This window comes from Phoca vitulina, unplaced genomic scaffold, assembly GCF_004348235.1.
Source record: "Phoca vitulina isolate PV1807 unplaced genomic scaffold, GSC_HSeal_1.0 scaffold82, whole genome shotgun sequence".
NCBI classification, from domain to species: Eukaryota; Metazoa; Chordata; class Mammalia; order Carnivora; family Phocidae; genus Phoca; species Phoca vitulina.
In genome coordinates this window covers 4,859,129-4,876,786 of record NW_022589785.1, presented here as the reverse complement: position 1 = coordinate 4,876,786, position 17,658 = coordinate 4,859,129, and the positions used below count along the sequence as shown (strand labels likewise).

Genomic DNA, 17,658 nt, shown 5'->3' with positions numbered 1-17,658 from the left:
AGTGAAAAATAAATTAGAACTACAATGAGATACCACTACATGCTCACTAGAATAGGTGAATTTAAAAAAAAACTAACAATATCAAGTGTTGGTAGGGTGTAGGGCAACAGAACTCCCATACATTGCTAGTTGGGATGTAATGTAGTACAACCATTTGGGAAAAAGGCGATTTCTTATAAAGATAAACATACACTTACAGTATGACACACAATTCTTCTTCTAGGTATACCTAAGAGAATTAAAAATTTATGTCCACAGCCAAACTGTGGAAAGAGCCAAGATGTCCATCAACAGATGAATGGATAAAGAAGATGTGGTATATATACACAATGGAATATTATGCAGCCATCAAAAGGAATAAGATCTTGCCATTTGCAACGACGTGGATGGAACTGGAGGGTATTATGCTGAGCGAAATAAGTCAAACAGAGAAAGACATGTATCATATGACCTCACTGATATGAGGAATTCTTAATCTCAGGAAACAAACTGAGGGTTGCTGGAGTGGGGGGTGGGGTGGGAGGGATGGGGTGACTGGGTGATGGACACTGGGGAGGGTATGTGTTCTGGTAAGCGCTGTGAATTGTGCAAGACTGTTGAATCTCAGATCTGTACCTCTGAAACAAATAATGCAATATATGTTAAGAAAGAAAAAAAGAAGAAGAAGAATGTAGCAGGAGGGGAAGAATGAAGGGGGGGAAATCGGAGGGGGAGAAGAACCATGAGAGACGATGGACTCTGAAAAACAAACTGAGGGTTCTAGAGGGGAGGGGGTTGGGAGGATGGGTTAGCCTGGTGATGGGTATTGAGGAGGGCACGTTCTGCATGGAGCACTGGGTGTTATGCACAAACAATGAATCATGGAACACTATATCTAAAACTAATGATGTAATGTATGGGGATTAACATAACAATAAAAAAATTTAAAAAAAAATAAAGAAATCTAAACTGGCCAAGAACATAAAAAAAAAAAAAAAAATTTATGTCCACAAAAATACATGCAATTCACATGTTCAGAGCAGCTTTCTGGCTCATAGAAGGCCCAAACTGGAAACAACGTGAATGTCCATCAACAGGTGAATGGATAATTGTAGTATATTCACACTATGGAAAACTAGTCAGCAAAAAAAGGAACAAATCATGCATTCACACAAGAATGAACTTCAAAAGCTTTGTGCTGAATGAAAGAAGCCACATACACTACTATTTGATTCCATTATATAAAGTTCTAGACAAATAAAACCATAGTGCAGAAAGATCAGTGGTTATCTGGGGCTAGGCGTGAAGGGCACTGACTGCAAAGGGGCATGAGGGAACTTTTGGGATGATAAAAATGTTCTGTATCTTACTTGGAGTGGTGGCTATATAGGTGTATACATTTGTTAAAACTCACAGAATGGTTAAAATCAGTACATTTGATTGTACTTAAATTCTACATCAATAAAGTTGATTTAAAAAGAAAAATGAGGATAACCACCTACTGATCCAGCTCTAGTAACATATCCTACAGATACGCAGATACACATGCAGATCTGTGACCGAAGACTGATGTATAACGAATGTACATTTCAGGGCACCTGGCTCGCTCAGTTGGAGGAGCATGCGACTCTTGATCTCAGGGTCGTGAATTCAAGCCCCATGTTGGGTGTAGAGATTACTTAAATAAATAAAACTCAAAAAAAGATAAATGTACATTTCAGTATTGTTTGCAAGAGTAATAAGTCTATAAACATCCTAAATGCCCTTCAGAAGGGACTGGTTATTAAACTACGATACATGCATATAACAGAGTTATTACATAGATGTTAAAGAATCCATGAGCTTCTGTGTGATATGAAAAAACTTGAAGACATAGTCGATGAAAAAGATCAAGGTGCAGAACGGCATCATAGTATGATTCAGTTTACTTTTTAAGGGTATCTATAATGTATATGTTTTTAAAGAGCATATAAGAAAAACAGTAGGTAAGACCAATAAAACCAAAATCTGATTCTTTGAAAATATCAATAAAATCTATACACTTCTAGCCAGATTGAGGGAGAAAAAAAAAAGGTATAACCAAGTACCAATATCAGCAATGAAAGAGGGGACATCACTCCAGACATTAAAGGATAAGAAGGAAATATTGTGAACAACTCTGTGCCCACAGATTCAACAACTTAGAGATGAAATAAATCCTTGAGATACAAAAGCACTGCAAGTTATTCAGTAAAAAAAAAAAACCACAAAAAAAAACCCACAAAAAAAACCTGAATAGTCTATTAAGGAAATCGATTTTACAGTTAAACATCTTTAAAGGAAACTCAGGGCTCAGAAGGATCTGCTGACAAATTCTACCAAACACTTAAGGAAGAAACAATATCAATTCTACACAGACTCTGTCAGAAAATTAAAGAGGAGGGAATATTTCCCAATTCATTGTATAAGGCCAGAATTACCCGATACCAGAACCAGGCAAGGACATTACAAAACAAACAAACAAGGAAAAATCCTATAGACCGATATTCCTCGTGAACAAAGACACAAAAATCCTCAAAAAAGTATCAAACAAATATAATCCAACAGTATATAAAAAGGATAATGCATCTTGATTAACTGAAGTTTATCCCAGAAATGCAAGGTTGGTTTAACATTCAAATATCAATCAATGAAAGACAACCTAATTAACAAATGGGATTTGTTGGGGCGCCTGGGTGGCTCAGTCAGTTAGCGTCTGCCTTTGGCTCAGGTCATGATCCCAGGGTCCTGGGATCAAGTCCTGCATTGGCGCTCTGCTCAGTGGGGAGCTTGCTTCTCCCTCCCCCTCTGCTGTTCCCCCTGCTTGTGCTCTCTCTGTCAAATGAATAAATAAAATCTTTAACAAAAAATGGGATTTGAGGGGCACCTGGGCAGCTCAGTTGGTTAAGTGTCTGACTCTTGATCTTGGCTCAGGCCTTAATCTCATGGTCACAAATTCGAGCCCTGCATTGGGCTCCATGCTGGGCATGGAGCCTACTTTAAAAAAACAAAACCAAAAAAAAGAAAAGAAAAGAAAAAGAAGAAAAAATGGGATTTGAAAATAAATAAGTAAATAAATAAATAATAAAAAAAATTAAATTTAAAAAATGGGATTTGAACAGACATTTCTCCGAAGATATACAGATGGCCAATAAGCACATGAAAAAAATGCTCAGTATCATTCGTCGTCAAAAGAAGAAAATAAGTGTTGGTAAGGATGCAGAAAAACTGGACCCTTCAGCCTAATGGGAATATAAAATATTACACCTGCTGTAAAAAAAAAACAAAAACAAAAACCGGTTTGGCAGTTATTACAGAACTCAGCAATCCCATCCTAGATATACACCCGAGAAAAATGAAAACATATGTCTACACGAAACTTGCACGTGAATGTTTATTGCATAGTAGCATTACTCGTGGTGGCCAAAAAGTGAAAACAACCTAAACGTCCATCAACGGATGAGGACTACAGAGGAAGGAACCAGGACAATGGCGGCCCCAAGGTTTAGCTCCAGTGACCCTACAGATCAGATCGCTTCGGTCTCTCCCTGGGCTTCACTCCCATCCTGAACCTTTGAAGAACCACATCACGACCTCTGGTTCCGTGCAGTGTGAGTGAGCAGTTGGCACACGCAGTTTGGCCACAAGCTGCACACAGCTGGATGGCATGGCCTACCTCCTTCTCATAGGGGTGTGGGAGGGAGTCCCCTGCAAAAGGGGCTTGGGTGGTTTTCCTTGCTTCTGCATCACTGCAGAAGCACAAAGAACCACATCTCCGCCCCCACCCCCCACCATGGAACAGTTAAGGAAGCCAAGGTCCACTGGGGCTAAGACAAACTATCTACACTGGGCCCAGGGTGAGAACTCTGTCCCCTGATCCCCAGCACACCGTACCACTCAAAAAGACTGATGACAGCTTGGAGACACAGCAGGTCAATTTAGCATCTTACATCTGCTGAATTGGTTCCTTAATCACATTACTCACTTAACGTGTTGACTGTGTGTGTGTCACCTACCACGTGGGGTGCTGGGGACACAAGCAGCAGTCTCTAAGGTTCACTATGTCCCCAAGCCTCATTCTCCAGCCAACATCAACCCAAAACTCCAGTCATCACCACTTCTTAGGGTTTCTGGTGTCTCTCCGGTCTCAGCTGCCCACTCCGTCCTAACCACAGGTCACCTGTCCTGCTGTGTCTTACCTGCTTTCCAGGCAGCTCTTCTCTTTTTTTTTTTTTAAAGATTTTATTTATTTGACAGAGAGAAACACAGCGAAAGAGGGAACACAAGCAGGGGGAGTGGGAGAGGGAGAAGCAGGCTTCCCGCCGAGCAGAGAGCCCGATGCGGGGCTCGATCCCAGAACCCTGGGACCATGACCTGACAGGCAGCTCTTCTCTTGACCACACCTGCATCTTTGCCTAGAAAATTGCCCCAAAATATCAAATTGGTGGTAAATATCTTTGGAAAGCTTTCCCTGAACTATCTCAAGTAGGGAAGCAGGAGAGGATTAAAACCTCAAACAAACCAGATCTTGTTACGTTTAAAATTTGCTTACTTTCCCTTTGCCAGGCAAAGAGAGAGAAAGGGGATAAAGACTTAAACATTCAGCTGGTGGAGCAAGTGTGATTTGTATGCGATGGCTGTTGAGGTATGCAGAGTTCAGAGGCTAAGAGTATGCCTAATTGCCTGAGTTCAAATAAGCCTGGCTCTGCCAGTCACTAGCAGTGTGGCCCATGATGTAACCTCTCGAGACTCAGTGTTCTCATATGTAAAATGGGAACAAATATAACAGCATCCTGATAAGCTGCTGGACTTGATCTACAAGATATCAGAATGTATTATAAGGTACTTTAGGCAGTGTGGTACTGGCAAAAGGGAAGAATTGTCCTATGAAATGAGAAAGCATCCCAAATAGACCTAAGCACATGTAGAACTCTGATAGCTGCTAGAGGTCGTACAGCAGATCAGTGGGTACAAAAGGGAGTGCTCAAAAAACAGTACTAGGCCAAATAATTGACCATATGGAGAAAAATAAAATTAACCACATATTTCACATCCTATCCAGAAATCAATTCTGGATGTAGTAAGGACTTCATTGTGAAAATTTAAAAACTTTTAAAAAGAAAATACAGAAAAATATGTTATCTCTAGGCAGAAACCTAAGACTGAATTTATCATAAGACTGGTAAATTCAACCACATTAAAATTAAGAGTGTCTATTGACAGTTTGGTAATGGCATAAGGATATACAGATAGATCAATGGGACAAAATTGAGAGTCCAGAAACAAACCCTTACATTTAGGGCCAGCTGATTTTCAATAAGGATGCTAAGACAATTAAATAGAGAAAAGAATAGTGTTTTCAATAAATGATGCTGGAAAACATCCAAAAGAATGAAGTTGGACCTCTACCTCACACCATCCACAAAAATTAACTCAGAATGGATCATATCCTGAAGTGTTAAGAGCTAAAAGTATAAAATTCTTAGAAGAAAACATAGAAATTCATCCTCATGAGTTTGGGTTAGGCAGTGGATTCCTAGATATGACACCAAAAGCACAAGTGACAAAAGAAAAAAATAGATAAATCAGACACCAACAAAATTTAAAACTCTTGTGCTACAAGTGATACCATTAAGAGAGTGAGAAGACAACCCCCAGAATGGGAGGAAACATTTGCAAATGATGTATGTGATTAAAGACATCCAGAAAATACAAAGAGCCCATACAATAAAAAGCAAATAACTCAAATAAAACATGGACAAAGGATTAAAATAGACATTTCTCCAAAAAGATACACAAATAAGTACAGGGGGAAATGCCCAACATTCTTAGTCATTAAGAAAATGAAAATCAAAACCATAATGAGATACCACTTCACACCCACTAAGATGGCAATAACAACAATCAGAAAGCAACAAGTGTTGGCAAATATGACCATATGACCCAGCAATCCCACTCACGTGCAACATGGATAAACCTTAAAAACATTATGCTAAGTGAAAGAAGCCAGACACAAAAATATATGACGTCTATATGAAATATCCAGGATAGGCAAATCTATGGAAACAAAAAGTAGGTCAGGGTTTGCTTAGGGTTGGTAGAGGGAGGAAGGATAGGGAATGGCTGCTATGATTTCCTTTAGGAGGGACAAAAATATTCTATAATTAGATTGTGATGATGGTTGCACACCCTGTGACTATACTAAAAAAAACTGAATTATACACTTTATATGAGTGACTTGTATGGTAAATGAATATTTTAATAAAGCTATTTTAAAAAGTATTCATTGGGGTGCCTGGGTGGCTTAGTCATTAAGCATCTGCCTTCGGCTTGGGTCATGGTCCCAGGGTTGTGGGATCAAGCCCCGCATCGGGCTCCCTGCTCAGTGGGAAGCCTGCTACTCCCTCTCCCTCTCTCCCTGCTGTGTTCCCTCTCTTGCTGTGCCTCTCTCTGTCAAATAAATAAATAAAATCTTTTTTTTAAAAAAAGTACTCATCAGAAGACATCATAAACAAGATGATATAAAAATACAAACTAACAGCTTATCACTGGGGTGCCTGGGTGGCTCAGCTGGTTAAGCGTCTGCCTTTGGTTCAGGTCATGATCCCAGCATCGAGGTCTGCATCAGGCTCTCTGCTCAGCGGGGAGCCAGCTTCTCCTTCTCCCTCTGCCTGCCACTCTGCCTACTTGTGCTCTCTCTCTGTCAAATAAACAAATAAAATCTTCAAAAAAAGTTTTTTTTAAATAAAAGCTTATCACTGACAGTCGGTATCCAGATCATATAAAGAGCTCCTACAAATACATAAGGACAAACCACCAACAGAAAAGTGCATTTCACATAAGAAGAAACATATACTCACCAATAAAATGCTCACGCTATTTTGATATCAAGGAAATGCCAATTAAGGTAACACAGAAATACCATTTTAGGGCCATCAGATTTGTAAGAATACACATCACAATACCAAGTGTTAAAGAGGATGATAATCAAAGGGAACACACCCACATTCACGTAATGGAAAATAAGTCAGTACAACCACTTGGAAAAACAATATCTGGTGGTACTTTTCAAAACCCATCATTCATATATCCCATGAAGTGGCCTGCCCAGGTATCCCCTCAGCAAACTTTTGTACGTATGTCTCTGGAGATGTGTACAGTAATGTTCATAGCAGCGAAGTTCATGACTGCTAAGTATCAGAAACATATCTCATGTCCATCAGCAGAGGAAGGGTACATGGATTGTGATACAGTCACACAAAAGAATAGTAGAAGCCATGGAAATGAATGAACAACAGCCACACCCAACAACATAAATAAATCTTAGGAACATTATATTGAAAGAAAAATCAAGTCCTAAAAGATGCACACAATCTGATTAAAATTATCTGTGGTTATTTCTGTGCAATAGAATTAAAGATACTTTTTTGTTTTCTTCTAAGTGCTTTTTCTTTCCTAAATTTTCTACACTGGGCATGAATTATCTTTGTAATCTGGAAAAAATGTCAAAAATTATTTTCACAACCAAACGGCAATGATTTGGGACTGTGCCCTCTGATCTCTGTCTAGCAGACTATGCCAATTGTGTGTCTCCAGGCCTCAGTTTCCTTGTTTGTACCATTGGGGTTGGGTAAATCACCTGCAAGATCCCTCCAACTCTGATAGTCATGGATTCTGCAGCTACATGATTTTCCTTTGTGTGGGTAACTGAACACTTCTCAGCGCAATGTGAAGTTCACATCGACACCTTCCTGATTCATACTTCGAAAAATGTAAAAAAACAAAACAAAACAAAACCCCACACGTGTAAGGCCGCATTCCTCATGAGAGTAAGAGCTTAATCAAGCCAAGGATCATTTATAAAGCTCCAAACTCTATGTAATTCATGGGGAGAACGCAGGAGGTGCATTCCAGGAGTTGCCCCCCACCCCCGCAAGTCCCCTGCAGAATGCCATTACTCAGAACACATACCAGGGTTCACACACCCTCTTTCTGTGGAAATCCATTTGTTCCATTCAGGATGCCACCATGTTTCAGAGCCCCCCTGTGAAGTTAACACTCCCTCCCCTCTCCCCCCTTCACTTCTGGAAACTCTGCTGCTTGGTGCGGGACCACGGGACGGGGATCAGGGAGACAGCCTGGCATTTCCAATTACCAGCAAGTGCAACTAGCTACTGATTATCAGCAGCTCTCTGCAGCCCCCTGGATGAGCAGCTTCTCACTACAGAAGCAACAGTTCCTCCTGGCCCTGGGCTGGCCAGGAGAGGCTCAGGAGGGGGAAAGCAAGACAGAAGTGGGAGAGGCAAAGGTGAAAGCGCACACGGGAAAAACAGCACAGAATGTTATTAAATATTCAGGGCAGTGAGATGCTGCTTATTCTGCTTGGCAAAAGTAGGCAAAGATGAGCAGCAGAAGGGACAGCTCTCCACCAGAAAGAGCCACTAGGGGTCAGCGTGGGGTGTAAGAGGACACAGAAATGGCCACGGAGAAAATGACCTAGTCTAGGGCGGAGCAGACCTGGGAGGGCACACGGCCATTGGCCATTGTCAATCAAGCACAGCAGGAGTGGGGTACCATGTCAGAAGCCCGTCCACTTCTGGGTCTGGAACCTCTGCATCTGGAGTGGGCCCTGGGGAAGCTGAAGGGTGGATTCAGCACAGTCAGGCAAGCCACTTCCAAACTCTCTCCACTTCCAATTCAATGAGTCCACAGGGTGGGGGCGGCGGGGGGGGGGGGGGACACGTCACAGGTATGGGACTTGTGCAGTCACACAGGGCCCAAAGTCAGAAGGGCCCCAGGCTTGGTTTGATGTTCAACTGTCTCCCTCCTGAAACTCTTAATAATTTTTAAACAAGGGGCCCCAAGCTTATGCAGCAGATCCTGCTGGGGGATGACAGTTCCAAGGATCATTTCTCAGAACCTCACCCACCAAGCAAAGTAGGGCAGTGCCAGGTCCCAAGAAGTCCTGCCTGGCTTGGGTTCCAGCCATGTTCGACATAAACCAACAGCATTCATAATGCTTCCCTTTGGGTTTCCACACGAGGGCAGGAAAAGATGCAGCTGATGAACCACAGAATTTGTAACCACAAATAATAACCAAAATTGGTGGGGGTGATGGGGGAGATTCATCCTTTCTGGTTAGTCAAATGTAAGTTAAAACACTAACAAGACATAATTTTATGCCTGGTTAAAAAAATACTCTCTTAGAATGATGGAAGGCTAGTGCAGGCCAGGTAGGAGAGAAGCAGATGTCCACACGCAGCCCTGCGAGCTTCACGGACCAGAACACTTCGGCCGAGGGCCATGGAGGGAAGCAGTCTCATCCTCTGGCTCAGCAATCACACTGCTGGGAACTTGTCCCAGGCAAGAGACACCAGAGAAAAATTTTACATGCCAACGATGCTCAGGCAGCAGTTTGGCTCTGGTGACAATCTGGGAAGAACCGAAATGCCTAACAGAAGGAAAAGATGTTCCACAGCCATTCAACAGATACATATTAAGCCTGTGGTAACGTGGGAAAGTGCTTATGATGGACAGCCATGTGAAAATGGTAATATTTTTTTTTGTCGCCCAGTGATGTAAAACGGATGTTCACATAAAGGAAAAATACTGACTAAAAATAGAGACCTAAAAACAGTGGCATGAGGGGTAATGGGGTCATGGAAACACCAAGATCTTGAACATCTGGAATTGTTGCTTTAAATGGTAAACAACCCTTAAAAATAATGAATGTGCAGGGTGCAGAGGATGGGCCGAGCTGAAGCTCAGTTTGGTCAAGAACAAAGCGTGTGTGTGTTTGGGGGGGGGGGGGCGCAGAATTTCATCAGGCAGAAAAGCAGCTGCCAAATGGTCAATGAGCCAAGAGTCATGCTCCAGGGGTACCCTCTCTGGACAAACTGCGCTGCTTCTGACATAAAAATATCCTGGGCAGAGGATGGGACCCAGGGGGCTTTGCTGGCTGTCAGTTCTAGCCTCTCAGGGAAAACATTTGTCCACTAACAAGCTCCCACCTCTGGCCTCGAGTACACGAGGCACACCAGAGAGCTGCCCACGTGGGGATCCCCCCCTTCCCCGAGCCTATGGCCTCCTTTGACCTCACCACACGTCCAGCCTGAGCAGCTCCGATTTCTCAAGATGTGCGTCAGGTATCATTATTCCACACACACGTCAGAGGCAAGCAGGACATAAAAGGAAATTTTATCTTTGGCAGCCTGAGGCCCATAACTTCATCTTTATTCATACTGTTCATCTATTTGATCAGATGCTGCTGCCGGTCTGAGCTGACTGGCACTTTACAGGAAAACCAGGCGGCGGAGGAACGACTTGTTTCTGCAGAGGGCAGTGCCACCTGCTGTAGGACTGCCCCCCTGCAGTCACCTCTCCTGGCGTGGCACCCGGGCAGCCCTCTCTCCCTTCGCCTAGAGGCAACAGAGATCATTGTATAATCCTCAGGGCCAGCCAGTCGTTGCTCCTAGTACGTGTTGATATTAACAGGGCTGTTGCATCTGGTTGAGCAGGTTGCTCACTGCACAACCACAGGGGGCACCTTTCGTAATGGACACTGCAGATTTGTTTTTGTTATAACAGCAAATGAAAGAAAAGAGTGTTGCTTTAACAACCTTAGTATATTACAACAGTTTCAGGGTCAGTGGAAATAGAAGATCTTGAGGAAGGGGTGCCCTTTTCTAAAGATGGGCACCAAGTGGGCTCACTACAGCTCTGCACACCAACATGTGAATAATCAGTGAACCAGCTCCCTAGAGAGCACACTACATTCTCCAGGCTCCTTGGGGCCACCAGGGGCACCAGAACCCTGGCTGGGGCAGCCCAGGGCCCGTCACAGCCTTGTCACCTCCATGCTGCCGATACCCTCCTCACTGGGATGCTGCTATTCAAGGATGCAGCCACGAGCGCCTGGGCAGCTTCAGTTCTCTACTGTCCTCGAAGTAGAGGTCACTTCTGTTCACGACTCCCTGTCCTCTCAGTCCTCAAATCCAGCACCGCAGTCCACTTGCCACCCAGGGGCTCGGAACTGGCACAGACAGAAAGCCCATTGGCGGACACAGGCTTCCGCACAGCCAATCAGAAGCACTGGGGGAAGCTTGTTCGGCCCACCTTTCTCCACTCTCCTCCCCACCTCCTGCCTTTAGCTCTCCACTCTCCCGACCTGATGGCCTGCCCCCCTTCACACACAATGACACCCACATGCTCAGCGCTCCTCAGTGCCCCCAACATGTTGCTTTCTCTACCTGGGGCACCGCTGCCTGCAGCCCATCTAACCCACCCCTTAGCTACCTGCCCACAGTGGGCCCTCCACGCAGGACTCCCTGCCTACCTACCTCTCACCTCACTTCTGTCTTCTCTTACCATTTACTGTTCAAAGCATTGAAACATTTGAAACCCCCCCGGCATTTAGCCTCTTTCAATAAGGAATCCCAACCCCCCCCAAATCAACACACTTTACACTTCCCAGGTCCTGCCCCAGAAATTGAGCCCCCAGCCTCACCACCCACTGGACCTCTCCTCAGGCCAGGCTTGTTCAGAGTCCCGCAGATTCTCGGTCTATACTGTTCCCTTGCTGGCCTTCCCCTGCACCTGGACCCTCCATCCCACTGACACGTCGTAAGTGCTGGCACTCGGAGTGTGCAGGCTCTGGGTCCCACTTAAGCCTGTGATCTGGGGAAAGTCCTTTAGCCTCAGTTTCCCCATCTATAGAATGATACAGTACAATGATACAATAATCATCTTATGTGCTACCACTGATTAAGCCCCCTTATGTGTACGGAGGGCTTCACATTCCCCCTCATTTCAAGCCCCCAAAAGTAATGTAATAATGACGAGCAGCTACCCTGTGCCAGGAAGGGGCGGGGAGGAGGGCTCTCATGCATATTGCTCGCCATCCCCATCCTGCGGTATGCAGACAGAGGCTCCCCCAAGGTAACATGTATGTGAGAGAATGTCCTGCTTCCATGCATCACACCAAGTAATGGTGACCACTCACGAGGCCAGATGTCCTTCCCAGGGAGGACATAAATTGGGTCAGTGCTACCCTAAAGCCTTCTTTCTAGAAGCCATACTCCACCTCCTGAGCCAGCAGAGCTCATGTCCTTTCCTGCCTACCTGTCCTTTTAGATCCAACCCACCAGTGAGGCCCTCTTCCACCTCTTGCCTGTCTTGCCTCGCTTAAACCTAAGTGAGCACCTGTCTGTCCCCATCCTCCACCTGCCCACTCACCCTCATCCTCCAACACCCATCTGGGCGTCATCTCCTCCAGGAAGTTCTTTATGATCTCTCATGTTCCCCTAGGAGGCCCCCTTCCTCACTCCTCTGAGCTTCCCCGGTTACAGGGGAGCGACTCGCCATCCACAGTAACACTACAAGGGGCAGAGCAGGACAGAGTCCACCCACTGCTCTAATCTTGAGTCGAGAGAGTTCTGGTGAACCAGGAGAAACCCCCGGGGGGGGGGGGGGTCCTGGAGGGGAAAACACCAGCCAAGAATGCTCCTGACCACTCAGCCTCAGATGGCCTTCCCTCCATTCACTCCCATGCTGGTGGGTTGGTTATGGAACAGCAACTTGCAAAAGTGCCAAGTGCTGGGGGCAGAGGTGGGGGGGCAAATCACAGACACAGGTGAAACCCAGGCTTCACCTTTGGGTGCTTACAGCCTCCGAGGAGGGCAAGACTTGCACTCAAACAACCCAGGGCCACTGCAGAAGGGAAGGCCAGGAGAGGTCTGAGGGGAGAGGTTACCTCCAGCCTTGAGGGGTTTGGGGAAGCTTCAGGAGGAACGAGGATGGGCACAGGGCCTCACCAGATGAATTTGATTAACATGTGAGGGATGAGCAAGGGCGTTCGGCTGAGTGGGTAGAGCAGAGTGTGAGCTGGACTGGGCAGGCAGTGAGGCCAGGCCCCGGGAGGTCACAGATGCTAATCTCGGGGCACCGCACTGGGGGGACCATTCTGCACACACACAGAAAGTGATCAGAACAGAGAGCTAGTCCCTCACTTCATGCCTCAGTCCTTCTTCCCAAGGACCCCAGCAGACACCTGGGAACACAATGCAGGGGAACACAAGATCGGACACGTTGACAAGCCCCAAAATGAACATAAAAGAACCCCACCTGTGACTTTTTGAAGGATACCACATGCAACAGCTATTCTCAGCTGATGTTCCGTGAGGCTGCTTCTCTGAGAACGGTTCCTGTCCTAGGCCTCAGAGATGCAAAAACAAACAAACAACCTTCATCAAAACAAGAGGCCCTGGCTGTCCTATCACAGCCACACAGAAGCTGGAGCGTGCATGCCACCGAGTCCGCTGGGAGCCTGTGCAGAGACACCTAACCGGCCTGACCGCATGCACCTGCCCTTGGTGGTTCCCGCTGCCCTGACCCCCTCCCACTTCCGTGACCCATCCCCCATCCCTACCGTGCAAGCACAGCCAATCAGAGCTGTGCTCAGGACGCGGAGGCTGGCTCATGGGTCCGCAGGGGCTCTTTGAGGCCACAAATGGGAAAGTGGCAACCTCAGCAGTGCTGTGGGCAGGCCAAGGTCACCTGGCTCGGACCTTTGGTGAGTCTACCTTACCAGGGCAAGAGGGTCCCTATTTTGTGCTCTTTCAGAACTTTACAGTCCAAAAAGATGCAGAAGTCCTATATACAACTGCGCACACACGTACACACACACAAGCCAATGAGTGAGCTGCCAACGGCTGAATTCAGAGCTTATGAGCGACCCTGAATGGGCATTTCCCTGTCTGCGGTTCCCAGCCCTGTTTGAAGCACAGAGACACACAGATTGATTGATTGAATAGAAGATATGGATATATATTATCTCATTTTGACCTCCCAGCCACCTTGCCAGGTAAGTAGGTTTAACGCCGTCTTTTAGACAAGAAAATTGCAAATCAAAAAGGCGAAGAAGCTAGCTGAAGGTCGGGCAAGCATCGGGGGTGTGGTCTGAACAGGCCATTACTCACGGAGGAGCGGCCTCCTGTCAACGGACTCCCCGGGGCTCCTCTTCACATGCTCGGGCCTGAGAGCAAGACAGAGACACCAGCCCTTCGCAACCCATTCCTCCCCCGTCATTTACAGAGGTGGGAGCCACCGAGGCCCACAGAAGGACAGGGACTTGCCCATGGTGACAGAGCCCAGCAGCAGAGGCAGGATAGGTACTCAGGCCCCCTGACACCCCAGATCCACTGTGGGAACCCCACCCCCTGCAGAGTAACAGCCTGTGTGATGAACCTCCACAAGCTCATATGCTGTCCTGCCACCTAAATGATCACCACCTGGACCTCAGCCCCTCGTCCCCAGGGCAGGCTGCGAGCCCAGCTGGCTCTTCGACCTGCACAATTTCACTGGGACCCTTTTCTAAGGGGAAAAGGGTCTGGAGTGGCCTCTCATTGCAATACCCTTCAATGTGTCTGAAACGAGAAGGCCAGTCTCACCTCATCTGCAAGTTGGGGATGAGGGCCCCGTGCCCGTGCCTGCCACACCCACAGTGTGAGGGCCCACGAGGCCCCCACCTCCCAGAACAGCCCGCTCACCAGGCCTCCCAAAGGCCCCATCTCTGCTTTCCTCACTTTGCTCTTTTTAGCTGGCCAGGTTGGCAAGCATCATCCTGCCCACAGAAATGTTCCGTTTGGCCTTGCAGGGCATTGACTCACACAGGGCACCAGAGGGGACTCCCTCTGCAGTCTGCCCCCAGGGCATCTGACATTGGGGCTGAATCCTGGCTGCCCTTGACCACTGTGCTGGCTCCTGGGCCTCCTCCCACAGCCCAGGAGGCTCCGCTCCAGGACCAGTGCGAGGCACCATCCCCTCCCCCACACAACGTCCTCAGCTCCTCATCCCCAGGCCCACTGTGGAGAGTGGGACAGTCACAGGAAGGGTAAGAAGGAAGGTCTAGCAATCAAAGAGGTTACTCTGCCATCAGTCCTGAGGTGCAGCTGTTTGAGCTTCCAGACAAAAATGAGCACCCTCGGGGCGCCTGGGTGGCTCAGTGGTTAGGCGTCCGACTCTTGGTTTCAGCTCAGGTCATGATTTCGTGGTTGTGGAATCGAGCCCCGTGTCAGGCTCTGCACTCAATGGGGAGTCTGCTTCAGATTCTTTCTCCCTCTCCCTCTGCCCCTCCCTGCTCGTGCATGCACACACGCGCTCTCTCTCAAATAAATAAATAAAACCTTTCAAAAAAAAATGAGCATCCTCTCACAACCAAGCAGAAAGCAAGTGGATACCAGGCCCAATGTTCCCTGCCAGCAGCAAATGTTCTAGAGAATGGCAACCAAGAAAATCATCAGGCAGGCCAATAGAAGAAAAACTAACACCTAACTGTACATTCTTTTTTTTTTAATAAACTCCAAAATTCATCCTCAGAATAAATTCATCCAAAGTGATAAAAGGAACATTTAAACTTCTCATTAAGAACATAACTGCATTAGAAAGAATGCTCCAACTAAAATAAAAATTGGAAATTAACACCAATCTAAAACCAGAAAACATACTCTATACAAAATTTACTTGTCAGTTTCTGTAAAGCATTCTCAAGATGGAGCACAGCATCAGCTCCCAGTAAAATAAATCTCAAATGTTTGTAATTACAAACACCCTGAGACTTCAGATGGTGTTTTCAGGAGAATCTGCACGATTAAACCTGACTCCAGGGTTGAGGCTTGGAGTCCACAACTTCGAAGATGTCTGCCCTACACCAGGGCCTCATGAAGCCGTTAGTGTGACCAGTCAGCAAAATTAATTACAAGGCTTATTACAGATCAGAGAGACTTAATTTCTAAAAGGAGCTCTTTCTAATGAATTTATGTTAAGTGAATTTAACGGCGTCTGTATCTTCTAGGTCTACAGAGTCAAAGAATCCTAGTTTTTCCCTAGAGTCCCAAACTATAACAGAAACAAAAGGTAAACAGCAAGTTTCACTCGTGCAAAATCTCCAATAATGCAACTTTTTCAAGCATCAGGAATTGCAGGCAGAGGCTTAACCAGTTTGCAAGACTGCAACCTTAGCGACAGCTGCTGAGGAAGGGCTCTCAAGCGAGCATGCCTGCATACCCCGGTGCCATCCGAGACCACAGACGCCTGGGAGTGCATCCTCAAGCCTGGTCCTTGCTTAAACCCAGGCGGCCACTTACACGGACTCTCCCGATCTGCCGCAGCTTGCTCAAAGGGCAAAGAGAAGTTGGTTGGGTCATGCACTGAGCACAGCTGCCCCCACGGGTGGCCCCAGCACGAGGACCTTGTGGACAAAGCAGCAATTCTGCCAGGGCCCAAGCCGACTCTGGGGAAGGAAGGGTAGGTGGGTGGATTAAACAGGCACCTCCTCTTCCCGCCCCTTACTTCCAGAAATCTCTGGATTATATTTTGTTTCCTTTTTGCTGGGGTTAATCAGGTGGACGGGTCTCTAGCCACAGCCCTCTCTCCGAAACGCCCCGCGCCAGAAGTGAGGCCGGAGAGTACACGCTGGCGGGGTACCGGGGTTCCCCGCGCTCCCCACGCCGCGAGGGAGTGACATCAGAGGCTCGCGTGGACTGATCATGCAGCAAGCCAGGCGGGCGTGCGTGGGGCGCCCGGCCTCTGGGCGGAAGCCGGGCGGCACTAACCCTTCTCAAATTTATTCAGGCAGCCGGAGCTGCAGAAGGAGCGCACGGAGGCCGACTCCCAGCAGCCGCGTCCCTTCATCCCCGCGGCGGGGCGGCCTCTGAGCGGCCGGGCGCTACATGGCGCCGGGCCCAGGGTCTCCCAAGGACGCGTGCACAGCTCGGCGGGCCTCCCGGCGGAGGCGGCGGGTGCTAGCCGTCCCGGCGCCGCGTTACCACAATGCACCACTGCTGCCCGCCCGCCGCCCGGTGCACGAGCCCGTTAACCCCGTCGGCGCCGCAGGAGCCTAGCGGAGCGCGAGCTGCGGCCGCCCCCTCTCTTCTCCCGGGAGCGCTGCCCTCGCCCGCACGCCACCTGCTCGCCGGTGCGACCTTCAGGGCACCCAGGTCGGACCCAGGTGTCGGGCGGGCTCCTCAGTTAAACGTCCCATGTTAATGAGAAAATGCGAGCGAAGGTGTCGCCCCCTGAGGTAGCGGGATTGGCGTTGCTTTATTTCAAAGGAAAGATGCCCTTGAGAGCTCAGGGGCACGTGGGAAATGGAGCTGGCCCAGGGCCTGACAGTGCTTCCAGGAAACCGGGGTCACCTCTGAGACCTGGTCACCCTCCGATTCCCCTGTGGCGCCTGGTGTGCCTGGTGCCCCTGTGTCTGAGCACCTGCAGACACCATCCACCGTTCTGGAGGAAGGCGACAGGCGGGGCCCCCAGGAGTCCAGCTACCACTTCTACCACCGGGCTGCAGGCACCTGGGGACAAAGGTCTGTCTCTGCCCAGACCTCTCTGAACACAGTTCACCCGTCCAGCTGTCTGCAGGAGTTCTCCACGGGGTGTGTGATGGGCATCACAAACCCAACTGTCCAAATCTGAGCTCCCAATGGCCCCCTAGACCTGTGTCCTTAGCCCTTCCCCAGTCCTCCCCACCTCAGCTAGGGGCAGCGCCAACCTCCCAGTTGCTCAGGACAGAAATCTGGAAGTCATCCCTTACTCCTAGGTCTCTTAGACCCACCTCCGGTTGGTCAGCACACCGGGACAAGTTCTACTCCTAGAATACAGCCA

General features: G+C 47.7%; 1 protein-coding gene across 9 annotated transcripts in view; it reads right to left on the bottom strand.

Moving 5' to 3' along the window:
* OSBP2 (oxysterol binding protein 2) overlaps positions 1–17,658 on the bottom strand; it is a 165,066-nt gene that overhangs the window by 52,050 nt on the left and 95,358 nt on the right. The window contains exon 1 of one of the 9 annotated variants that reach the window (XM_032395135.1): positions 16,608–17,220. The exons of the other annotated variants lie outside the window; for them this stretch is intronic. Within the exon in view, the coding sequence (XP_032251026.1) occupies positions 16,608–16,686 (79 nt within the window). The 5' untranslated portion in view covers positions 16,687–17,220. Of the gene's footprint in view, positions 1–16,607; positions 17,221–17,658 lie in introns of those variants that run through there. 9 annotated transcript variants of the gene reach the window in all.